Raw genomic sequence first — 26,548 nt, forward strand, 5'->3', positions numbered from 1 at the left:
ACTGTATTAAAACTGACATTGTTAAATGTAAACAGTTACTTTAGATAACTGAAACAGCATCTGGAACGTCTGTTAATTCTAAGAAAACTTTGTCCAGTGGTATAGTTTTTATTAGACATATTATTGTATTAAAAAGGTGTTGAAATCATGAACCTTTGTTAAATAAGGGTGGACATATACATTATTGGTAAGTGATGCAGATGCTGGTCTATAACAACAGCTTGTTCATATATTTTCATATTTGAGTATTATACAGTCAAACCTACCCAAGTGACCATCTCTACATTGTACATAAGGACCAGCCGGCCAATGTGACCACTTTTTGCATTAAGAATCCTGTCTATAGTGACCACCTTGTCCACATAGACCAGATTGTATCAATCCCCTGAGTCTTCTTGAGCAAATTTAACTGCATATAGTTTTTTCTTTATCACAGAAAACGAGGGAGAAGAGTTACCACATATAGACAAAAAGTTCCAGGATTTCTGGAAACCAGTTTTTGAGCTGTTACATCAGTCGAACAGCATCCCTCCATTGGTGGAGAGACTTGTCCAGCAGCTGGGTACTTATACCAATGAAGACTTGGAGTTTGCAGTGGGGTGGATAGCACTGATCACAACAGCACAAAATTCACAAGGCAAGCAAGTTGGCTTTACAAATTTTCTTTAAACCTGCGAGTTTCAACTTATATCTTAGATGAAAAGGATTTCACCTTCAAAATTTGACGTAGCCAGGATTTTGTATTTATGTGGTTACCCTCCTTTTCCAGTATGTAATATTCTGTTCCTTTCCTTTTGACTCAGTGCGTCCTGACTAGAGCTTTTGTTTGTAGGCTATCCCTGCATTGAAATACCTAAAACAAAGAAACAGTGGATTGAAATATCTTTGGAGTAAAAATATATATCTTTCTTTTTTATAGATAAGAAAAGTTTGGAGAGACTTCTGCACAAGGTCAAAGTTGAGTTGCCATGGAGACGGTTGATGACCTGTTGCCTGACCACGCCCTGTAGACACACCACACGTCTGGTTCACAGGTGGGTTTGAACAGGTGTGCTAGGTGTGCTCTTCATGTGGTTTGTACATTCTAGGGGAATGCTGGAATCAGATTGGCTTATGGCTTCCTTCATGCAGCAAAATCAGACAGTGCAATTTCTATTGTTGTGTGTGTGACGGTACATTGTATATTTGTGTATGTGTGCATGTGTTCTGTATGTTCTGTGTGTAGGTGTGTGTGCGTGTGACTGTGACTTTGTGTGTGTGTGTGTTCTGTATGTTCTATGTGTATGTGTGTGTGTGTTGTTTCTGCATTGCTGTTTCTTTATGTTCTGCCTTGTTTTCTGTAGACTTATTTTATATCATTGGAAATTTTCTCATGAAGAAGGATGAAAAATAACTGCAAAAACAAAAACTGCACCCTCTACACTGTTTTGTAATGCTCCTCTTCTCCTTGTTCTAGCATGTTGCAGTCAGCCGATCCACCATTTTCCCAACATGAACAAGAGACGTACCAGCAACTCTGGACTATTTACGCCGGAAATACTGCACCATCCAACCAGCCTGTGCCTGACTCTGTTTTAACTGCTGACATGGCAAAAGCCAGGTTTCAGGGAAAATGTAGAAGAATGGAGGTAGATATCACCACCACTCAGGATGACTCTACGTCTATGGAATGTAGTGAGGGGAGGACTGATTCCCAGTACAAGCCATGGGAGAAATGTAAAGGTAACAACAGACATCTGTGTGATACTATAGCAAAGCAACTGAAAGTGACAGATTTAAGTTAACTTTCAGGGCAAATGTCCATGTAAAACATCAAAATGGTAAACAAGTTGACAAGATTATGCTCATTCAATTGACACTGTGACATAAAACGTACCTGTAGCCCTTAGCAACAAGCTGAGAATTTTCCTCTGGCCTAGGATAACAGGATAATCAGCATGTATTTCTAAAAATCAAGTTTAATGTACACTCAGTCAATCAGACATGCACAGCGGTGCATTTTGAGTGATGTGGTTGTGCACTTACAGCTGGAAAGTGCCTTTTGTGGAGTGTAGCTAATTGCAGTTTGTAACTGCCATAAAAAGGAATTGAATGCCTACTGGTAGTTGGCAATTTTTTCACATGATGTAGGGTAAATGTGCTTAACATAGAATGAATGACCTTAGTGCATTTCCTATAGCTTCAGTACGAACGAACGCACCCTTGTCAAACACGTATTATAACATGTAAGCCTATGGGGCGAAAAAACTCATGAATGATACCTTAACAGTGCGCACCAGTTTCATGACCTTTGGTACTACTGTACTTGAACCCCTGCTTCTCACTTCCTGCCTAGCTGAAATAACTTGGAGCCAGTTTCCTCTGGGGTGTATTCCCAACATCAGCTACCTGTAAGTACCACTTGACGATTCCCAGGATAGCGGAAAGCAGAATAATTTCCCATTGACACAAGCATTAAGAATGCTGGCTATAGTGACCACCTACCCACATAGACCAGATTCTATCGTTCCCCTGAGTGGTCTTGATCCAGTTCTGACTGTACTTAAATATATTACTGGTAGCTTTTTAGCATCAAGTTGCACTAAACATCATTGCTGTATAAACATGACCATGTAAGAGTTAACAGTGCACACTAGTGTCATGACCTTTGGTACTACTGTATACGTACTTGAACCTCTACTTCCCACTTCCTGCCTAGCTGAAATAAGTTGGAGCCAGTTTCCTCTGGGGTGTATTCCCAACCAAACCGGTGACATCAGCTACCTGGAAGTACCACTCCGCGATTCCCAGGATAGCGGAAAGCAGGAAGCCCCTGTCAGGAGAAGGATCTCGACTACATACAGGTGAAATTATGCTGTTCCTTTGTGTATTGTTTCAGTACTTCCTGTTTGGTAGGTCGCCAAGGAGATGTTGGATAAAGAAAAGACACATTGTCAGTGCTGAGTCAAGTTGAGAAAATGCAGTGTTCATGAAGCCATGTCGATTGTTGGTGTATCCTTTGCGACAATGCTCAATTGGAGCAGTTTGGTTGTTATTTATAGTCGTGAGCCTTTGTGTATCTTGCTTTCAATGACGTGCATGCAGCATTTGTAAGAAAGGGCTTGCCAGTACATATAACAACATGTTAAACAGCTGCTTTTTCATCAGGAACTGTCCCTAAGTACGATAAATATTTGCATTTGACTCTGACGCAGTATGTACTGAAGTACTTTGTCAGGTTTTTGTTCTTGCTTCTAGCACCTAACAAATAAGACCATTAAATCAACTTTGGGAAGGAAAATGAACTGAAAAGTTTGAACTGAAGTGATTTGTCTGTTAGAAAAAGACCTTTGTTTAGAATAGGTGAAAATAAGTGATGTGTGATGCCTGTGTTACATGTACCATGTACACCCACTTTTCCACTAAAAGCTGCAACCACTGGGAGACCAAACATTTGACAGGTCCCTCAATAAATTTCTAGCCTGGGTGCCATCCTTTGTTGTAACCGCTGGCTCAATCATTTCGCTTGCAAACTTTCAGTTAACAAACAAAAAGATTGAGCCAGTGCTTACTACAGAGAATGGCACCCAGGCTAACGACTTTCATAGATATGTTGTAAAGAACAAGTTATTTTCCGTTTTTGTATGTTTTGTTGTCTCTTATTGAAGTCATACTTTTACATCTTGCATTTTATTCCAATTATGAAATCAAGGGTCACACAAGTTGGTCCCTGTAGTCCTTCAGTGGTTGCCATCTAGAGGAAAGGGGGGGGCTTACTAACTACCATGGCATTAGGTTGTTAACCGTTTGGTTACTTAACAGTCATGTTTGTTCCTCTAATTTTTTTTACAGGGAGGATGAGGTTCATAGCCCTGCTCGCTACGAGGAACAAGATAACCAACAGAGACATGAGTGGACTCCGATGGAACTGGGAATGTTAAAAAGAAGGGTTGTCATCTTCTAAACATAATTTTTCTATAAGGATGAGAAAAAAACGAATAAACAAAATATCTCTGCATCTATAGTACATTTATTACAATCACCTAGAAAAACACTCCAGCATTGATTACACAAACTTAATTACACTTATTAATTACCACACCATTATAGTACAAAATTATACAAGGGAGTACCTTGTATCCTTACAGATGAAAACTGGGAAGTTTTGCACAGATATAAGTTCTAGTCCCAACTTCATTTATAGCAATTACTAGTACATGTTTGTGAGTGCTCATACAATTGTTGCAACGTTGTGTAATCGAACACGCTTGTCCTCTACCAAATACCTACGGAAAAAAGAACCTATCACCTTATCACTTGTAAATACAAACATAGACATCTAGAAGTAGTGACACAACATGATTGTGACCAGAGTGAAACTAACATAAAATCCAATTGTACTGATATTGAATATTATTTTACTACATGTATTCCTCTTGATACCCTGCTATGTGAACACCTACAAGTGACAATACAAGTCATACCATACCTTTTAAACAAACAAAAAAGCCTTAAGTAAACATACACTGAGCAATCAGAAAACTAAGGATTGGATGACAGTACATACAAAAGAGCCTAGACATTCTAAATTTCTACCAAAGCCTGTACAAGTAAATAATTTCCCCCGAAACTAGTGTTTTAGTGGTGTCAATTAATTTTCTAGAATTGTTGTACAAATTGCCATATGTTGTATCATATACAACTGTTGAGCAATAATAGTTATTGTTATCATTAATAACCACATTACAGAGTGGCATAGTTAACAGTACTTTGTATACAGGTTTAAACCACCGAACTAAATGCCATCTAACTGACAGCCCTACTCTAATAGTAATATGTAAAAAGAAAAAGTTTCGAAAGACGAAAAAGCACAGGAGCTACACCTCCAAAGCATACAGGAAATTACCTCTGTAATTATACCTCAATTATCACACCGCTACTGCCCCCACATAGTGGGGTTTCAGCTGAGAATCTGTCCTGTGCACATGCAAGTTGTTCTTGCCATAAAATGTACTAGAATTCTTACATACTGTACATTTTAACATTTTTGCCGTGTTCTCAGTTCGCCTTTTTTGTGGTGACCTCTCAACGCAAACTCACCGCACTGTAAACATATACTGTGCGGTCGTTTCGAGGCTGGAGTCAAAGACACCACATCCTCTCGGATTTTCACTGTGCTACAACATTTACGTGCAGCTACTTAAAATGAATTAACATAATATTAATTAACATATCTTAACATAGGAAACAACAAGCAAAATTGTATCCACATTTTCTTGAAGTGATGTAAATCAAGAAAGGATACATATTCTTAGAAAACTTCAAAATATCAATAAAACAAAAACTTCCTGTACCTTATTTAATTAGTAAGACCAGTTCAGTTTAGATATTTATACTAATTATAGCATATATAAAATAGATTCATAACATTGTGCACGGAACTTGGGAACAGATTCTCAGCTGCTGAATTTCAGCGGATACATTGCTTTCTAAAATACATAGTATTTTACCTTATGATGTTAGGATGGTGACACCACTGGCGAATTACAGCACCACCTTTCTTACGAGCAAGAAAAAACTTTTTTTCAACTTTTGTCCCCATCACACCTGTACCTTGTACTGCAAAGAACAGTTAACACCACTTTGAAAACTCTGGTGATGTTTTTTTTTCTCCATGAATTTTTTTAAACATCACACAGGAAGTTATCAGTGCTACAAAGCTCACCAGCCTCTGGACTGTACCACACATTATGTGGGGGTGGACAGCCCTTAGAAGTGCAAGGCAGACCCCAGAATGGGTTAAACCATCCCAAATGTTGGGGTGGGTAAGATCTTTCATACCAAGTGTACATAAGGTTGTTACAAGCAGACGCTCCTACAAGTTGTCAGGTTACTTCTCAACATCCTTTTATGACAAGCTGCAGTGGTCCATTGATAGGAGACCATACTGACACTTCACTGTGACATGGCCCGTTGTCAACACAACAATAGAAGTCTTACTCATCTCTCAATGAAAGAATGTCCTCATCTTTTGTTGTCAATCTTGTCCATGTAGCCTCTACAGGGCTCAAAATAGCTTTTTTTCTGTTTCTTGAAATCTGTTATTCATAATAGCAGGCCTGAATCTTTCTAGCCTGCAAAGTTGCAAGTTGTTACCTAGTATACTTTTATTTTCTGCAGATTGAAGGGAGTTATTTTGAGCCCTGATATACAAATCTGTGCCACTTGTAGCATACCACTGCAGATGAAACTGTGCTTGACAATACATGCCAGGCACAGTTACATGTCCGAAAATACCATGCATGACCTGTTACAATGAAGCCTCCTTTCTAACCCTTCAACACTTGCATGTCTACGATGATCTGACTGATTTTGGAAGGGTCCCTCTCGTGTGGGTAGCGGTTCAACGCTTGACGAACCTTGTCCGGCTGGAACACCCCGCTGAGGTTGACGTAAATGCGGTAACGTGGGTCGTCCATGAGGATGGGCGCGTCGTCGGGGTTGGACTTCATCTGGTACTGCTCCTGCGGCATGTTGGAAGGGTAGGTGTATTGCTGAGGCTGCATCTGGGGGTGGCCGCGCCAGTAGTTGTCATACTCAGGCGGGATGTTTGCGGGTATGGCGCGGCTGCGCAGCTGCTGGTGATGGTGTTGCGATGATGTCATGCCGTAGTTCAGGTTATTCTGACCGTTGTAGACGGGACCCCGCTGCCGCATGCCCATCTGCTGCTCGTGGTACAAGTGCGGCTCGGACGTGCTGGACTGCCGGCTGTACTGGAAGGGGTGCGAGCCCCCCCTGTGGTCGCGGTAAGGGTCAGCGGAGGCGGGGGGTTGGTGCTGCAGGCTGCGGACGCCGGGCTGGCTGTGGTAGTGCTGGTACATGTCCCAGCTGCCGTGTCTTCCGGAGATGTAGCCGCTCTCCGGAGGGAGACTGGTCGCATCGCGCAGCGCCATGTTGCTCATCTCCTGGCTGACGTCCCGGGGCTCCGGGCTGGAGTAGAAGGTCTCGATGGAGTAGTCGGGGTACTGGTGGCCCGGATGCTGCATGACCGGGTCATAAGGGCGGCTGTACTGCATACGAGGCTCGCGGGGGTACATAGGCTGCTGCTGTGGCTGTGGCCTGTTCCACTGAGCATTAGGGTCTGCATTCATCACATCCCTTGCAGACCCACCGTGGTAGGAGTGCATGGCCTGGGGACTGTGGGTAGGGTGAGGCCTGGCCGGGCCTTGCCAGGACATGAAGGGGGCAGCAGACACATCTCGTCTGTCTGGTGCCTGCAGATGGATCTGGGGAGGCAGGGAGGCACTTTCATCGGGATTGCCTCCTTGGAAGACGTCTTTAGTATCTAGGGAGACCGGAGTCTCCTTTCTTGTGGACTTTGGTTTCAGTTCGCGGTCACTACTGATTGGTTTCTCAGCAATCGCTTGTTTGCTGACCCTCTCAACGTTTGTAGGTTTGGATTCTGTGCTCAAATCCGCATACAACGTTGGGGTCTCCTCAGGGCGGTTGCTGGGTGGTGTGGTCTCTGTCCCAAGCTTTCTAGTATCCCTTTCTCTTGGTGCGTCTTTCTTTATGTCCTTGGAGGTGGAGAGGGACACCCTCTTGTGAAGTGCCTTGACCCGGTTCTTCCCGTCTTCCGTGATCTGTTCTGACACAGACTTCTGGGGGACGTTGCCCCTCTCAGGGTGGTAGTACTTACACTTGTTGCCATACGTGCATTTCTTGCCTGTGGAAAAGAAGTAAAAGATGGGAGTCAGTTTCATAACTTGATGCCACAGAGTTACTCTAGTGGTGGTTAACCATTGTGCGTGATTTAGGCCTACACACTACTGTAAATGCCTTTAAGTTTGATGGGATTTAATTTTGTGGTACAAAATAGAGGGTTTGTGGATAATTTTGAATCGCGGTCAAAACATAGGGGTACGCAGGTAGGAGACAGGTGGTTTTAAGAAGTTACAGCAAACATTAAACCACTGCAAAAAGTTCAACATTTACAGTATGCTCTTGCATAAAATATTGCACTGTTCTGGAAGGGAGTACTAAAAAGTTCTGCAACAAAAATTGTGGTTTATCTAATTTGTACACTTACCATAAGGACATGGAGGAGCCTTCTTCTCAGGTGCTGTAGGCCTCTTTCTCAGGAAGTTGTCGAGGGTGGGTCCATATCGTCCCAGGGGGTCATCTGGTACCATGAACCTGTAGACAGGTGAAGAGATCCCGAGTTTAGTTAAAGCACATTTCTGTGATTTTAGTTTGATTGTTACAGCAAAATAATCAGACCTTCCTTCAAAAGCAAATATCTTTTTTTCAGAAAACATCATTTTTTGTCAGTGTCAGTTTAGAAGAGTTTGCAGCAGACTGTGTTGTGACAAAGTCGGAGGTAACTTGATGCTATGAGCCTTTGTACAAAATCATTCTTACATGTCTATGGGTAGATGACACATGTATATAATTGATTATCAAGAATATGACAAGATAGAAGTAGTTCGCTTTTGTATCGATCTGTCATCAACAAAAGAGTAGTGATACCGGAATGAGCAATTTCAACAAAATCATTATTACATGTGCATAGAAAGCCTACAAATAGGTACATGACGTTGTATAAAAAAAATTGATTAGTAAGACTTTGAGAAGATTAACAGTAATTTTGAACAGTAATTTGGACCTGTACCTGTCATTAACAAAAGAGTACATCAGAAGTCTCTCCTCTATAATCTTCTTCCATTCAGGTTTCTCGGTTTGGAGGTCGCGGTAGTTGTCGTTGGATACGATGATTCCGTCCGTCTCGTTGGCCAGACGTAAGATGAACCTGTCGTCGTAGCAGACGACTCTCCTTCCCGCCACGCGTCTTGAAGGAGTATAGACTAAGATCTTGTCCTTCTCCAGCTTGTCAAGGATCTGTTGTTCTGTAAGGTACAAGGTACATGGCAAACATTTGAACCTGAAAGTTTTAAACTCAAAACACCAATACAAATCACATGCTTGCTCCTAGTACGTTTTTGGTTTAATAGATTACTATTTAACTTATCAATGAAGACATTCTATACATACAGGTACTAATCGTTAAATGATCCTCAACTTTGAGTGGCTTTTGAGCGTTTGTATTGTCATAACCTGTACATGTAATAAAGTTGTTTTTTAACTTGAAACTTTAGATTTTCTGCACAGTACTATGTACTAGACTGACTGCCAGTATCTATAGTACATTTTCTTTAAATATGTATAATATAAAAGACACATAGTAGACGCATTCAGGTTAACCATACCAGCGATAGGCTGCTCGGGTCTTGAAGCTTCCTTTCTCCAGTTGGGGACGAAGACGGTGATATCACGATGTCCTCTCTTGATGAAGTAGTCCACAGCCAGCGCGATCCCCTTGCAGGAGAACACTTCCTTGTTTCCGTGGCTAAGACGAAGAAAGGGAAAAGAAAACGAACAGGAAATGAGCATCGTGGATTGTACAAAGGCAAAGTTTGTGAGCGTTCTTCCATAGAAGGATACCTAGTCAAAACTCTACCACAGCAATTTTTCTGCTTAACATTACAACAAGGGGGAAAGGAAAATATCACGTAGTACTGAAATAACTTCAGGAAGTACTGGGTATCAGATTGAGCAAAGTGTAAGGGCTTAAACTAGACATTCCTCCATTAGTGCAAGGTTAACATGATGTGAAATGCTTTCCTGTTTCTAAGGAAAGTAAAGACAACAAGGATGTATAAGGTATCAGTGTACCACAGTTGGGAAAAGATTGGGACTTTTCACTACGGGATTAAAGATGTTCCTTTAAACTGATAACTTTCAACACTTTTGTAGTATTACTCCAAACAATAGAAAGTCCAAAGCCACAAGAGGTAGTTCAACTAGTAAGGTACTTTCCCTTTATTCCGTCCTCTGTTTTCATCATTAACATACAATAGATCTAGTCTATAAAGACCCTATCAGCACATTCAAGTGCTGAAAGGGGGAAAGGGATGACCTATATACAACATCATGTAAATACTATGAAATTGAAAGGAGAAAGATATCCCCTGTTAGACTTTCTTTACGATGTTGTCTTATCTCATAATTCTTGGAAATCTGGAATTAGAATCAAAGAGAGTACTAGTAGTAGCAGGCTAACTCCGTTTTCAAAGAAGGCATATTACACATCTTTTTTTGTGTGAGGTATCCAGGGCTCAGGGCTCAAAATACTTTTTTCTGTAATCTACAATATCATAACAGATTTATCAATGTAACTTTGAAAGGCCTTTGCTGTCCCACAAATTTATAGCAGGGAACTAGCTTGATATTTTCAGCTTGTTTTGCTTCAACTAACTTGGGCACATGTTTTAATATGGAAAGGTTTTTGCAACTCACAACTCTGGAAAGAGGAACAAGGTCATTTAGATCTGCTTTCGACAAAGAGTGACCTCAAAGACTGAAATGTGGAAACCATGAAATGCGGAAGTTATCCGAGGAGCATAAAGCACACGTAGGCAACGTGACACCGAACTTCCCTTTTTCCTTTCTTTCTTTCCGTTGTGGGGAAAACCCACATGCCATATAAGCTTAATACTGCGTGTGGTATCCCCACGCAGGCAAGATACAGTCCAAAGAAAATCATGATTATGAATTAACGAGACAGTACACTTCCCTTCTAGTGTGAGCAAAAAGAAAGTTACTGTATTCTTCTAGACATGGTTTGATATATTCCATGAAAGCTGTTACTAACAACTACAAACACACAACTACATATATATGGCCATTGTGCCTGCTTTTGCCAGCTTAGGAATTCTCCTAAGAAGCTTCAAATGGTAAAGGTAAAAAGGTAAAGCAGTCATCCTTAACTAAGGTGAGGAATTGATGTCATGAGGTGCGGCCTTGCTGTGCACCGGGTCACCCCTTAAATCTTTTTGATAATTGTGTTGGGTTCTTTAACACACAGAGGTTTGAGGCTGAAGCCCCCTCATATACGGGGCCTCCGGCTTTACGTCACCATACAGAATGACGACGGTAAAAGACTTGCAAAGTAATTCCCCACCTCCTCTTTTTAATCTGATTTCAAGTTTTTATGGGAGTCTCTGTACTTGAATAGTTACCGCCTACACTTTTATGCTTGACGTAAGCACTGTTCAAACAGCTGTCCAAGAGCCAAAACAATGAGACCACAAAAAGAACAACCTACAAGTCAAATATAGTCAACCTGCCCAAGAAGACCACTCAGTGGACCAATAAAATCTTGTCTATGTGGACAGGTGGTGACGACTGACAGGATGCTTGCGTCAATGGAAAAATTATCAATTTTAAGTTGTCACATTGGCCAGGTGGTCCTTATGTAGATGGTCACCTGTACAGGTTTGCATTCAAAAACGTTATATTACTTATAAGGAATTTGAAATAGTCTAAGCAACAACGTCCCCAAACTGGCCTGTGATGATGTCATGTCTACCAGAAGAATGTAGGAGGGGTACATTATCTCTATCAATATGCTCATCCTATAATTTGTTCACAATACAGGTAAACAGCCTTAAGGCATAACACAGCATTAGTGTACAGTAATTATAGGTACAAGCTGCAGAAGACCAGACTAATAGGTTTGGTCCAATCACACTATAGCTAGGATCCTTTTACTCTTTATCGTTAAGTGTGGTGGGTTCTTTAGCATGCTCGAGGTGTGGCTCCCCTTAAACACGGAACCATATGGGAGGTACCTTCTCTCTACCCACACAATGTTGACAGTGTTACCTGATAGTTCTCAGCTTCCTGCTGGTGTGGTACCTGACCTTTTAACTGACATTTAGCTTTTGGGCAGGTCTGATTTATAACCTACCTCAGATGCTAAAGTGGGTTAACTGTTATACAGGTGAACAGTCAGATCTTAGGAAATTTTTTTTACCCTTTAGTGGTCACTGTTGAACCACACAAGTCGTACTTCAATTTTGTTTTTGGAAAGAACATCTTTGATAAAGAATAGTTTCAACATTTTGCCTTTTTTGTGTGTTTGACATTTTCTATGTGAGTTGCGTAATACACATACACGATGTATAAAGTATTCTACAACAATGTCATTGTAGCCTTCAATGCTGCTCCTATCTTCAAATTGACATACAGTAATCAAGAGGAGTTTTGCCAGGCAACAGTCAAACTTCCCTACTAGTAAGTTCCTCTTTCACAGTTTAGAGTTACAAAGAACAGTACATGGCTCCATTAAGTACACACAGATATCAATGACTTGTCCAACTTCTCCTTACATTCAATTCTAACCGCTACTGTTTACAATTGATGAAAATGTCTAAATTTGGTGCTGTTATGTACTCAAGGAAGCTTAGTTTCATATTCTACTTGGTGCCGAATGTATTAAAAGATTGGGGAACTTTCACTTGTACGAGTAAACAATGACCTGCACTTTACAAAAATATTGTGGCAGTTAAAGTAATAGCAGACTTTAACCCTTTTCCTGCTGCATAAAACCAATACAAAATTGGTTCCAAAAGGGCCACTTTAGCAGGCCTAGGGATAAGGTTAGGAATGTAAACATGAATAAACAAACAAACAAACACACAAACAAATATAGGCTGGAAGTCAGATGCACACTTACCTCATAGCAACATTGCTTCCATCGATGACGATTGCTCTAAGATTGTCTGTTTCATCTTCATCACTAAATACAGCTTCATCCTCAGTCTTATCGCACACGGAGAGATGCGTGGACCGCCCCCCTTTGGCGACCAGTCTTTGCTTTTCTTCCGAGTCCTCGTCCTTGTTCCCCACCCCTATCTTCACCAGGTCTCCCAGGATGTCGTTCTGGAGGGCGTCCGGTCCCAACTTTTTCAGCACTCTCAACACGTCCGCTTCGGGATATCCTAACTTCACTGCAAACTCCATTTTTATAATGCTCTCCGAGTCTGAGTACGGATCAAAGCTCTCCCCATCAGACCCTTTTGGGCTGCTCGTGTTCGATCTAAGGCCATCTATGCTGTCCAAGCTTTCGTCAGATCTCTTTGTACTGGAGGGAACATTGTCTAGTGTTCTGGGTATACCAATCTCACCGTTGTTCATACTGAGTCTCATGTTCTCATTCAGGCTTTCTGCCGCCGTGTGCCTCATGTCGGCTGCAACAAACTTCTTTTTCTCCTCTTCAATCAATGATAGCGCCGTGCTAAGCTGAATCTCATTGTAGGCTTGGATCCTGAATGTCGTGTTGTTCAGGGCGGTCAAAGCGGCCTGTGACTCGTACTCAATCTTGCTCTGTAGTTTGTCGAGCGCGTCGTAGAACTCGGGGCTGCACTTCTCTTCTCGGGTGAGCTCATGATCAGGACAGCAAAGTGAGAGAATGTAATCCTGGAGAAATAAAAGACAAGCGGTACTTAGCACAGAAGTGAACCCAGAACTGTCAGAATGGTCGTAAGTAGGGGGAATTCCCGTCACTCTATTTTTGACAAGTATGATGTAGGGGTCAGCCTACCCAATGACATCAAGACAACCACGCATGTTAGCCCACACATTAAATAACATCCTTCAGTCAGTGATGAAAGGCAGCGGATGCTACCTAAAACGTCTCACCATTTCCAAAATCTATCCAGTTGCTTGAGTAACTGTTAGTTACTTTGCACTTCCTTCTGAACAGTTCCACCTACATGTACATACATTTTAAGTACTAGTAGGTGGAACTGTATAGAGCAAAAATTATTCAATCATATCTACATTAGACCGAACAAGAAGATGTCACCATTTCTTTTACTTCGGGACCAATGCTTCTAATTTTACAGACAGGACCAATGAAACTAAAATACCTTTGATTATCGTTTGCCCAGCTTCACCTACCCCTAATTATGTATATATATTATCTAGACACAAGAAAACACACAACCCACCATGGGTAAAGCTAAAATACCCATTACATCAAAAGCTGAAAAAAGAACTTCCCAACAACAGGTATATTATACAGTATAACAAACAAGTACCAACATGTACTTGTACCCAATTGAGTAGCTATAGGGTTTTAGTTGTCCAGACATTAGGTCACCTATAATGGATATCAGCTTCAAAAGGAACAAACAAAAGCTTTATCTCCCATGACTCATTCTTGTTGATCACCTAAAACAGACATCAGCTTCAAAATTAACAAACCTTTGAAAGTTGTTACTTTAAGTTTAAGGATTACACCTATGACATCATTAGCCTATAAACAAATGGCGCAAGTCGTCCTATGTGGTTATAATGAAGTTGCGCTGAGCTGGACTGAGATACATTGCGACAAGCTATGATGATGATGATGATACCATAACAAAATGAATTGAAATCGAAAGTGAATATACATGTCTAATGTGTAGATACTAGACAATCACACCTACCTGTCCAAGGTGACTACTCAAGGGAAAGTGGTCACAGTAGACAGGATTCTTTTAATACTTGGGGCAAAGGGAGGAATAATCTATGATATTTAAGAAAACACTGCTTACTCATGCCCGTAGCCAGGGGGATTTGGGGGGTTCGGAAGAATTTTTTTTCAATGCGGACTTATTTGTATCACCAGCAAGGCCACAGAGGCTATAGAATCCTAGAAAAAACTGCTCACTTTGTCTCTAATTTTTTCTCTGAAACCCTTTCAAAAACACAGGAAATGGCCTTCCAGAAGGTTCAATTTTAGAAATTTTACACGCCACTTTTTAACATCCAAGGTTTTTTTCAAGGTGGAATCCAAGAAAAACTGCTCACTTTGTCTCTGAATTCTTTCTTTGAAATCCTCTCAAAAACTACTAATTTCTATTCTTGAGTGCCTTTGAATTTTGTAGGTAAATAATGTAACAAAACAAACAACAACTCATATGAAGTAGGCAAGGAGATGAGAAGAAAAAAATCAAGCTTACCAACAATAGTCATCAACCTCAGTCAAGACAGAAAACGACATCCCTTTTCTCATAAACCAACTTTGCCTCATTTAAAACTGGCTAGCTCTAAGACAGACAGGCCTTTTATAATGTCCCACACATGTCTACCTCAATGACGTCATTAGTCATCAGCCAATCAGGTTAAACACTTTACTAGGAGATTACGTAGCCTGTCTACACTAAGATGTCTACACTAAGATGTAATGACGTAGCCTGTCTACATGTGTATGCACTTTGCCCACTGTTGAAGCACGTCACAGTGATAAGATATACACACTTCCTATCATTCCTGTGGTTTGTTAGGGACAGTAACCAAAACAGATTGGCAAAAGACTGTAGGTTTCTAAGGAAGACTGGGTGAATAGCCAGCTGCCCACACAGTACATTTCTAATGAATTCCAGCAATAGGATGGCTTCTGTAGCTTAAGTACAATCTCTTTGTTTGTTAGTTTGAATCAGCCATATGATAATGAAGTTAATGACCAACTTCAACCTTAATACTTAAACAATAAGCTGAATGTAATCTAATTTAAAAAAATAAAAGTCATGGATTACTAAAGTAATGAGTGATTATAATATTAATATCAAGCTTAGTGCTGATCTGAAAACTATTGCATCATGAATGTTTTGATCCCATGAGATTGTTTGCTAGCTTCAAATACCTTGTCACATCCGGTGTTCTCCGTCACAGACCGAGAACACCCTGGCACAGGTACAAGTTGTATATATGTATATGTCACAGTAGAGATTGGAATCCAGTAGAGTCCGGAACTCTACTAGTAGAGATTGGAATTCCAATCTCTACTAGTAGAGACTGGAATTCCGATCTCTACTAGTAGAGTTCCGGATTCTACTAGTTGAGATTGGAATTCCAATCTCTACTAGTAGAGATTGGAATCGGGATCTGAATATTGGGATTCCAATCTCTACTAGGAGAATTCCATATTCTACTCGTAGAGAATGGAATTCTACCAGGACAATCTCCAATTCTAATAGGAGAAATTTGTATTGCATCAAAATGTTTTTGAAAATAGACTGAATCATTTCACACCTAAAATTTAGCAAACTAGGTAAGCCTACATTCACCATTACTATTTTAGGTGAATCACTTTTATGTTTTAGATATCTAATAAACCTTCTGTCAAGACACATTGCAACCATGGGGATAGCCGTCTGGTCCAACCTTAGTCAATGGCTATTTGTAAATGCCACTGATAATGTGTGTCAATGAGAGACATTTGCATACGGCCATTATGAGTTAGTAACTTAGTGACTCAATATGCTCAACCAGTTTTTCCAGTTCGTTAGTGACTCGGTATATTATAAGAGCTAATTCACCCCTGCCAAGCCAGTTCCAAAGTTGATGTCAAAGTTATCAGATATCTAAAACATGAAGTAACTCACCTAAAATAGTAATGGTGAATGTAGGCTTAGCTATGCTGAAATCTTAGATGTCCTGTGCGAAATGATTCAGTCTATTTTCCAAAATATTTTCGATGCAATCCGAATTTCTCCTATTAGAATTGTAGATTGTCCTGGTAGAATTCCATTCTCTACGAGTAGAATATGGAATTCTCCTAGTAGAGATTGGAATCCCAATATTCAGATCCCGATTCCAATCTCTACTAGTAGAGATTGGAATTCCAATCTCAACTAGTAGAATCCAGAACTCTACTAGTAGAGATCGGAATTCCAGTCTCTACTAGTTATAAGAGATTGGAATTCCAATCTCTACTAGTAGAGTTCCGGACTCTACTGGATTCCAATCTCTACTGTGACATATGTCATACAAAGCGAGGATATCTCGGCCAGGAACCTTCAGCACCCTAGTGATCTAGTAAATACAATGGATGGCAGAATCCCAAGAATGTTTGGGAAGGGGAAGTCAAGTGCAAGCCTTCTTTCTACTTACGTAGCCTTTTGAAACCAAATATGTACTGGTCACAAAGTTTACCAATGTTGATGTTAGTATTGCTACAAGCATGACAGCAGTTGAGTACTATTATGATAGTGTTTTGTAGTTCCTATAGTGACTGGACCTCAATCGCTACACCTACATGTACATTTGTAGGTATACATATATCATAATCATGGTAATTAGGCAACGCCAGCCAAAACATGGGGGTCAAGTCCTAGAATGTACATGTAGGATAGTGAGAACACAGCTTTTGGACATGATTAGTAGCAGGATTTGTGGAGCTGCAAGTCACCTACAAAAGCCTGTGGTTATAACAGTGACGTAAGGTGGTTTAATGTTTGCAATTTTTGCGGTCACCTCTTGACCCAAACTTACACCACCACAAAAATGCTTGTCCTGTCCTCTACCCACCTACCCCCTACTTTCTTCCAGGAACTTATAAAAAATACCATGAACACTTTGTTTTTCCCTACCACAAAATTAGATCCCTGTGAAATTTAATCCCCGTGATATTAAAACCATCTACAGTATACATTCTTGTAGGTGACTGTAATTTGGTAACATCATAACATACGAATAGATACAAAATTATATGTAAATGGCACCAAGCTCAAATGTATGTTTAGGCTATCTGCATACTTATGATGAAATATCTAACAGATACATACAACAAAAATTTGCTACTTTGCTGTAGCTCAGATTTTGTTTTGGATGATGTAATTGTTGACTACAGTTATGAACATGTATAGGCTTGAGAAAGTGACATCTATCTGCATAACTTTGAAAACTAGACCATTTACTGCATTGTGCATGTGTGTTTACGCATAAGACACTACACACATGCACCAACATACTTAAAATACTATTCCTATGTGTAACAAGCCAAACAAACTTGACCCAGCATGACAGGCACCTATTCAAACAGCTGAACTGGTTCTGGGTAACAACCTTGAAACTACAAGTACAGTGCTAGGTAACAACTACTACAAGGTAAACCGTAAAGACATTTCAATTAGTAACGGTCACATGTTCTGACACACCTACGTCCCGACACACCTACAATGTATGTCCTGACACCTCTATGTTAAAAAATAACTATGTTCTGACATCCCCTAACCCTGACAGCAGCGTAAAATAGGGGCATCAGAATATAGGGTTGTCCCCATCAACAGTTAACACCTTACAACTAATAAACAGCTTAACGACACATAGAATTACACTTTTACTAAATCTTAAATAGAATTTTGTAGTTATACAATTGTGGCTTACATTATAACAAAACAACTGTATTTCGAACCTTAAACTTCTTATGACTGAGTATGTCTGGCACACTCAAGTACAAATGTACTTACCTGTGACTGAAAAGTGGTAAGTACTGGTGGACTTTTAAGAAATGTTATCCCTTCCCTTGACCTGCCTGGAGTGTTCTCAAATGGACTCTTGAAACCTTACTGTATGTCTTAAGTGTGTCATAGGAGTATGAGTGTATAAATCAACCTTACAACACGTGTTGGCTCATTTTCAATTAGTCATCAACTTAAATGTGGACATTACAACTGAACGAACCAGTACTGTGTGGAATTGCCTGGTACAAACGGGAGTATTCTATTTATAGAATCATGACCTCATCCCAAAGAGGCTTGTGTGAGTGTGCCCTGAACTGTGAAGCAATACAAAGTTCACGTGAGACACGCCCCCTTTTGTTCCTGGCATGGACATACAGTTGACCAGGTGTAACAAGTTGCACAGTCGTGCCTTTTTGTCAGGTTGAACAAGGCCCTTCTTTTATCCCATATAAATACTTTGAGCTATTCTCAATAATGGACTGAGGTAGCCTCCTACTAGTAAGAGTGGAGGGTTTTTTTTGCCTTACATTGTGTAGTTTTCTGACTGTATGTCAGGGTACATGGCATCTTGTTACAAGACCTGGCTAACAAGAAACCGTGTACAATCGATAACTGACATACAATGAGAAAACAACATATAACATGAAAAAAAAGCCCAACTCTTCAGCCTGCTATAGAGGCTAGGAGGGAGGTATAAGTGGGGGAGGGGCACAGCCCTAATTGCAAGTTTTGATAAGGAAATGACCCTGAAGGTCTGAACAACACAACCAAAATAGGGAGGAAGACATACTTTTCTGAATCAAATCAAACTTTCATGGTGGAATGGTTCAAATGTCTATGTAAATGAGTCTTCTTTGCAACAATGCAGATTCAAAGAACATTCAAAGAATGTTTTAAGACTCTATATGCAATTTGAGTATTACACAACAAGGTTACGCAATCTGTTTTCCCCCTTGAATTAATGTGTACTTAAGGTATGACTCAAGGATCATGACAACACAAACATGACAAATTACCTATCAGATATACTGTTGGAAAAAGGAACACAAGATACCTTTTTTTCTCACCTGTAGTATATATAACTTGAGTACTATCATACTTTGATACCAAAATATGCATGTACAAATGTATGAGTAGTCCCCTCTAGTGGAACAGTTATTTCAGATTGTCACTACTCACATGTATGAATTATAAGTCAGTTGATCTAAGATCCTTCGAACTGTGATGTTCTTCCTTTCACAGCAAGACACAATCTGGAGGTCACAATGGCTATCTGGAGGTCACAATGGCTGCTTCGTGTTGTAAACAGTGCAATTAAGGTTGGCCTAACACGGAATTCACTGCCTCAGGCTACATATGATTCACACAAGGAAGGATAATACTGTACTGAGTATGTGCAAAGATTGGCAAGCTATTGAATACATTTTTCCTTCCTTGGTGCCAATATGTCCCATGCTTGGGCAAATAAGACTACATTTGTAATTACAAAATATCCAAATATTTGAGGTCAACTTATGATAACAGAAATTTGGTCTGAATACCCTCTGACCTGAACACCAACAAATTATAAGTGATATACAATACCTTTCCACCAGATACTACCGTACCTAAACAGTTCATCGTTATAACTATAATTTATATAGACTGTCTTTTTAAAAACTATTTTGCAATGCACCCCACTCCAATATGAACCTAAATATACTTTGTACAGTCAAAACTGCCCAAGAAGACCAATTGGGGGACCGATAAAATCTAGTCTATGAGGACAGGAGGTGACTATTGACAGAATTATTAACTCTTATGTGCATGGGAAAAATTATCTAAGGGACCACCAAGAAGTGGTCACATTCCATCTCTGTGTAGAGGGGGCACTTGTACAGGTTTGACTGTACATTTGTATAGTATGCCATATAGTATACATGTATGCCAATGACCTTGATTTAACGTTTGTAACATGTCAATGACCCATAGCTGCAAAAATACATGGAAACGTTTGACAGTTACTCACTAAATGATTCTGACTCACCACCATTCAGGAAATGATTAAATGCTGTTTCCTACTAAACAAAGGGCAACCCAAAGTCTGACTACTATTAATTAAATAGAACGCCCCTTTTCCTCAAGCCAAAAAAGGTCAGGTTTCTTATCTTCCTAATTACTAACAGTCAACATTGGTACATACTTTTTGCAATTTATGATTGTCATTAGACTTTTAAATTGAAGATAACCTTTATTTCCAATTTGAAACCTGCGAAAAAGACAGCGCTGCAACAGGTCACTATGGATAACTTTATGTCAGTGTCCTGACTGAATACCCAGTACAGCCCTATTATTATAACCATTAAACCTATTACTAGTAACATTCATCAATTTAACTGCTACATGTAACCAAATGGTCTAATCTATCATGCACAACTTCAAATGTTAAGTTATAGTAGACTTGCACCTTGCATCCAGCACCCGAATTTGCAGCAGACTAGCAACACAATAATTTTGAAAATACATCTCTCTATAAGTATAAAGCAACCAATATCTAAGGATTAGATTAGACAAGTCAAGCCCTGGGTACTAAACCTTCCCCATAACTATGGACCATAGTTATGGGGAAGGTTTAGGGCTTGACTTGTCTAATCTAATCCTTAGATATTGGTTGCTTTATAGAGATATATATTTTAGAGCTATAGTCTATGGACATAGCCTTCATAAAGTTATAGCTTTTAGTTTTACTTTGAATCTCCTGACTGCGTGTGGTTGCAACGTAAAATATTCCTCAGAATTTCAACTTCTTCCTCCCTACTCAAAAACTGGACAGCACAGTGAACTACAAGGCACACAAATTCTAGGAAGTCTACAGACTACATCTTTCACATTTTTGTGCCTCCAGCTAATAGACCAATCCTGACTGCCCATCATAATTAGCAGTTCAACCAATGATAGCATGGGAATATAAACTGTTTAACCAATGAGAGAGTGGCTGCATGTTCGTCAAATATTTGCATTTTTATGTTTTACTTTTGCATTTCCACGTTTTGACAGAGATTGGCGGGGCTATGGGATTTGTCTATTCCAAGGAAAATTAGACAGGTAAAATACATAACTGTCATATAATCTCCAAGCAGATGTTGAGGTAGAAAGTTGTACCGTTTTCTGATCTATTTTTTCTGACAGTACTGTAAGAAACATTACAATTTTCAACCCCAACATCTGCTTGGGGATTAAGCTACACAGTTGTTTACAACCCCCCAAAAAGGCATTTTTACTTCCTCATCCTAATAAAGTCATGCTTTAGATCAACTCTATGGTTTATGCATAATGTTTCCTCGACTTACATCTTAAATGCAGCCCCATACATGTACATTTTTCTGGCCATTAATTGAACATGTCACATAATGATCGAGATGCATGGTGATTTTATCGATGAGGAAGTAAAAAATGCCCCCAATGCTGACAAGGCGGGTAAACACTAGATGGTTATCACCTAACACCCCACCTGTGGAATGGGCCGTTCCATGGTTTCACAAGGGGGTAGCAGACTAGTTGATCTATAAAACTAGTAAAAGTTGATTTTGATTTTTTTCCCCCATCATAATATTATATAAAAAACTTAACTTAAAAGAACAGATTCAATCTGTAAAGAACTATGTCATGAATGTAGCTGATTTCTTCCTTCCAATTCATTATCCTCAATGATATGATACTCTACTGAAATCATTGAATGCACAGTTGTACATGTACAAAAACAAGTGCAAATAAGAACTGCAAGTCACTAATGCAACAATGATGTTCCTATTGTGCCACCCTGTGGTACATGGCGTGAGCATGTTCAAAGTTCAACATTGCCCATTACCTATGCAAGCAAGATAAAAACGTATTGTAAAATACCTCTTGTAAAATACATTTTTAGCACAATTCTATAATCATTATATTGTAACTGATACATTTAAGCTTATAGAAACTATTAATGGCACATTTGTGTCAAAGCAAGTTCAATTTACATGTTCGTTAATTGTTCTAAGGTCATTGCTCTAAGAGGGAAGTGAAATACAGCACCAGTCAAACTATTACACCCAATCAACTTAAGAGTCACGATTGTTACACAGCAGTGCTTTAGCCGCAAGCTATTCTCACTTATTTTAACCCTTCATGGCAGAAATCAAGGAAGAGAGTAGATGCTTCGGCTGTGTAGGAATTCAGGTTTCCAGTTTGGGCCACTCTACCGGTACCCTGGATGCCATCCTATCTAGTTTACCGGGGCTCCCTTAATTTCATGCTTGTTGGCTAGCAGGGAGTACTGTACATGCATTTAATTTCGCGCTAAAGAGTGTTCGCTGTGTTTTTAAGTTTGTGACAGCGCTATAGTCACATACTGCTACAGTATACATGTAGGACAAAAATGTGATTTTAAGTTCGCAGTGAAAAGGTCGCCACGAAAACCGCAAACATAAAACCACCGTGAACATTTCTGCATTTACAGTATGATAACCATGGAAAGATAACTAGGATGACACCCAGGCTAAGACCGCTCCTTAATTTACTGTCATTTCTGAATTCGAAGTACATTGTATATGCATACAGGTATATAAGAAGTACATCTCTCCAAAAATGACTTTTCATGAGGGGATAACATGCGGGGTCCTAGCTACAAGCTAATCTCATTACATCACATTGTGACAATAATCTACTAAAAAAGCTCATGAGAGAAATTGTCTAATGAAAATTTGCCGGGTAGGGAACAAGGTATAACATATACTGTGTAAGTACCTCTCCATTAATATCTTGGGCAACAAACTGGCTCTAAGTATTTTCCCTTCAATCTGTTAGTGAATTTACTTAGAAGATGTAATGTTAGTATGTATTATTCAATGAAATGTCTAATGTCCAATTAGTAAGATTGGGGTACACCCATTAAGTACAAGCTTGAGGCAGTCTGGACATGCTATGGAGGAAATGTTATGTAGCTATAGGCTATCACGCTGCCAGTTACTCATTACACAAATTCTCTGAATAAAGTCTTCCTTATAACCTTTCTGGTAACTTTTTACTGACGAAAAAGCTGGATTCTGGAATATTCTGTCTTGGGAATGGGGTCACTTTTTTTTTGCTAAGAATTTTGTACTACACAGTTTCTGACATATTTCAAATTCAACAACTTTATTCTTTCAAGTCCAACTCCAAGTTAATTAAACACAAGACCCCAACCCTTCTGTCCTGTTTTGGGCCAAGACCCCACCACCCGCCGAGAACACACCCCCTTCTTGGTTTGGCTTCCAGGAAGTGGCCACCTGTTTGTTGACTCCTCTTTGTTTGATGGTGTTGTAAATTTGAGGTGTCACATGATTTATCTTACTACACAAAAGATAAAGCTAGGTATGGGACAGGGTGCACTGAGATTATACAGTAACATATGTGATGACACATCAGATAAAGACAAACAGACATAGATAATAAGCCATTGCTGCATGTCATAAATGTCATTGGATTGTTTTGAGTAACAATTTTCTTTTGGAAGTTGGAGTAAAACGATTTTGGCCACATATAAATCTATACCAGTACCATATTAACACTGCTAGTCTAAGAATAAAAGGACATTCATGAGCTTCTACAAATAAGATGTACATAACGTTATTAATATTAACATTCATATTCAAGGTGAGGGTGATTACAGTAAAGTATATCTATAGTGTGAGTCAAGAGGAGTATCCACAACATCCTTGAGCCTGACTGAAAAGCGACGGAAATGTCAACAAGTGGACTTGGTATGTTCCGGTACGGTATTTTTAATCCTGAAGAGCATTCCTTGGTGACTATGTATATTGAGATATTAAACTGGTACATTTTTAGCTTGCAAACTAACACAGAGGAGGAATTACTTATAACGCTGGCCGAAGCACTTCCATAACAGACGAATCTCGTCTAAAATTAAACACATGGTGTACTCAAGAAAACGGTTGAACAAGATTTCAAAAAAGCAAGGCAAAATTAGCAACAGACTGTACAAATAAAGGAAGTAATCAAGAAACTCTGAGAAGGAAACAAATAAATGTACAGCAGCAACTGCCAAAATGACCAGTGGTACAGGAAGGCACGTGGTAAAACATGCTTTTTGTAAAAGAGCAGTCATAGGAACTGTGTGTAGTATAATATATCACCTGTGTCAATCAACCTGTGTGTAGTATAATGTATCACCTGTGTAGCCCACGCACGGTTGTCACCTAAACGTGACTCAGGTAAATGTAAACACCGTGTTTCTTGAGAAACAATTTCATGCTTTATCCAATTTTTTATAATTTCAATGGCCTTATATATTCTGTCCAAGGACTTTGGCTCCACATCACTTCCCATGGCCTTGGGTAAACAACTAAATAAGAGGAACTGAGCTGAACCACCCCCCTCCCCCATATCAAACACGATCATTCTGAAGGCGGAAATAAACTACTTCAAAAATAAAATGCTGTCCCGCGCAGGCCTTTTTCACCAAAAAATCCCCCTGTTACGATAACGAGCATGTCAAGCATGTCTTTCGCAGGTTTTGAGGCTAGTTTGACCCACCTTAGCCCGAAGCTGGCGTTCCTTCTCGCCCTCTACCCGGACCCACTGGTTGGAGGAAGTGGCCGGTTCTGCCGAGGCGACGTTCAACAACAGCACGGTCACTCTGAACAGCGCCTCGACCCGCTGCTTCGCCGCTATCAGCTGGTCTCTCACACCGGCTGGGACGACGAACTCACACGGCCCTGACGCCTCTTTCCTCTCCTGGTCAGCCTGCATCGCTTTGTAGAAAAAAAATCACAAAAAGTTTAAACTACGAACGGGCTGCGACTGCGGAGCTCTGTCTCCATGTTGTTTGTAGTTGGGCATGAAAACGAGGCCGGGGTCACAAGGGGTCACTGAGAGCGTCAGAGTTGACATTTATACCTCTGACGTCACCTTTCGTCATCCCTTACGCACACGCCTAAAATCTCAAGGCCATTAAAAAACACACACACAAACACACAGAATTGTCTTAGAGTAGAGTAGTACGCTGTGAAAAACTAAGTTACCAATTTCAATACTTGCTCACGTTGTGTTTACGGATGTTGTGAGTCATTCACGATTGACCAACGTAGGGGAATAGCAGAGGAAGTTGTCGGACAGTGCTGTATATAAGTTTACTGGAAAGCCATAGGGAAGCGCTGAACCAGCAAAACGAAGTTGAAAAGACGAACTGTTACGTTTGTTGTCAAAGAATAGAGGTGTTCACAAAGGTTGTCACAACAAATTACATGATCATCATGCGGCTGAAACTGCCAGCGTTTCGTTCTCGCCCTGACTCCATCGCGCGCGGGATAGATTGCTGTTGTTTCCACTTTCTTGGAAGGCTATATAATGTCTTATCATCTTCCTCTTCCGTCCGTTTCACTGTTGACGTCTCAGTATCGTTACCGTCTACTACTGGCTGGCCCGGTCAGTCCGTACAGACTTGGACACATACTACGCAGACTAAAATTACAAAACAAAAAGTGCATAAAATAACTATTCAAACGGTCTAAACATACAGCTCAACAGTTCAAGAAACAGTTCAGAGTTCATTTCCAGGGGTTTGTTTCCTTTGACAACACGGAAAAGAGAGTCAAGCGAGAATTGCACAACTTTTATGCTTGGTTAGCACTTTCTTTTCTTCTTTTGCTAACTTTATAAAGTTATCACTAAGTTTCGTAGTTAAATCATCCGTCAGCTTTTAACAATTGATCTGTTTTACGCTACGTTTTTTTGTATAATCATCCGAAAATTCATGCATTCTATTTCACATGTGTTAGTTACTAATCTATTGCTTTCTGTCATGCTACTATCCGGATTCTTTTAAACCTCTTTGCTTGAACTAAAGTAGTAAGATATCTTTCAACGTTACTTATTGGTATGCAACTTCCGAGATTGGCCCCTTTCTTAGTTCAAAGAGATTTGAAATTCCTCTCCTTAAAGCAGCACTATCTAATTAGAATCTAACACTAGTCTCTGCCAGACTACTGCCGGCTATAGTGAGAATATTTGCTAGAGTTTCACTTGCAGGCTCCGTTAGTCTGTCATATGTCGGTGAGAAGAAAGGCAATAGAATTAATCTGTTCATTTTCTGAACAAAGGCAGTAGCTTTGGACCCTCTCTACGTAGCCGACTCTCTTAGCATACGATTCACTCTATTTAGCCAATTTCTACTATTTTCCCAGCCATCCGCGGGGCCTGGTAGAGGCTAATCTAACGCGTTGAACCAAGGAGGTTTAAAATCGAACTCACAAAAACGTTTCTCACCTTTACCATCGGCATGGTCCTTGTTCCTAGTCATTTCACGGGTTCTGCTGTTCGTAGCACAGATGCTTGTCTTACACATGTCACGTCTGTCTGAGAATGCTGTGAATAACTTTCCTTCGCAAGTCACCGTATAGTTCCGGCAAGGAAGTAGCTCT

The 26,548-nt window shown here is 40.0% G+C and overlaps 2 protein-coding genes across 3 annotated transcripts; one reads left to right on the forward strand and one right to left on the reverse strand.

Annotated features, from left to right (window-relative positions):
• Window positions 1–408: 408 nt before the first annotated feature.
• On the forward strand, window positions 409–3,997 carry LOC136436109 (uncharacterized). Its single transcript, XM_066429849.1, has 5 exons — window positions 409–637; window positions 920–1,034; window positions 1,457–1,722; window positions 2,699–2,843; window positions 3,832–3,997. The coding sequence occupies exons 2-5, from the start codon at window positions 982–984 to the stop codon at window positions 3,941–3,943; spliced, it is 576 nt and encodes a 191-aa protein (XP_066285946.1). The 5' UTR covers window positions 409–637; window positions 920–981; the 3' UTR covers window positions 3,944–3,997.
• Window positions 3,990–26,548, reverse strand: LOC136436101 (ribonuclease ZC3H12A-like). Of its 2 annotated transcripts, XM_066429826.1 has the most exons (7): window positions 26,394–26,548; window positions 24,663–24,880; window positions 12,557–13,299; window positions 9,246–9,385; window positions 8,651–8,885; window positions 8,069–8,175; window positions 3,990–7,705 (listed from the first exon to the last, which is right to left on the reverse strand). In XM_066429826.1, exons 1-7 carry the CDS (start codon window positions 26,470–26,472, stop codon window positions 6,309–6,311), a joined length of 2,919 nt encoding a protein of 972 aa, XP_066285923.1. In that variant the 5' UTR covers window positions 26,473–26,548; the 3' UTR covers window positions 3,990–6,308. The 2 variants fall into 2 exon arrangements, with proteins under 2 accessions (XP_066285923.1, XP_066285933.1); XM_066429836.1 differs by lacking the exons at window positions 24,663–24,880; window positions 26,394–26,548 and adding an exon at window positions 18,120–18,215.

Source organism: Branchiostoma lanceolatum, chromosome 1, assembly GCF_035083965.1.
Source record: "Branchiostoma lanceolatum isolate klBraLanc5 chromosome 1, klBraLanc5.hap2, whole genome shotgun sequence".
Taxonomy (NCBI): Eukaryota; Metazoa; Chordata; class Leptocardii; order Amphioxiformes; family Branchiostomatidae; genus Branchiostoma; species Branchiostoma lanceolatum.

Excerpts from the sequence above, each read along its gene's own strand:
- LOC136436109 (XM_066429849.1), top strand. The coding sequence starts at position 982 with ATGACCTGTTGCCTGACCACGCCCTGTAGACACACCACACGTCTGGTT. Across the intron at positions 1,723-2,698 it reads GCCATGGGAGAAATGTAAAG|CTGAAATAAGTTGGAGCCAG; the intron begins GTAACAACAGAC and ends CTTCCTGCCTAG. Across the intron at positions 2,844-3,831 it reads AGGATCTCGACTACATACAG|GGAGGATGAGGTTCATAGCC; the intron begins GTGAAATTATGC and ends TTTTTTTTACAG.
- LOC136436101 (XM_066429826.1), bottom strand. The coding sequence starts at position 26,472 with ATGTGTAAGACAAGCATCTGTGCTACGAACAGCAGAACCCGTGAAATG. Across the intron at positions 13,300-24,662 it reads AACGCCAGCTTCGGGCTAAG|GATTACATTCTCTCACTTTG; the intron begins GTGGGTCAAACT and ends TTATTTCTCCAG. Across the intron at positions 7,706-8,068 it reads GGCTCCTCCATGTCCTTATG|GCAAGAAATGCACGTATGGC; the intron begins GTAAGTGTACAA and ends TCTTTTCCACAG.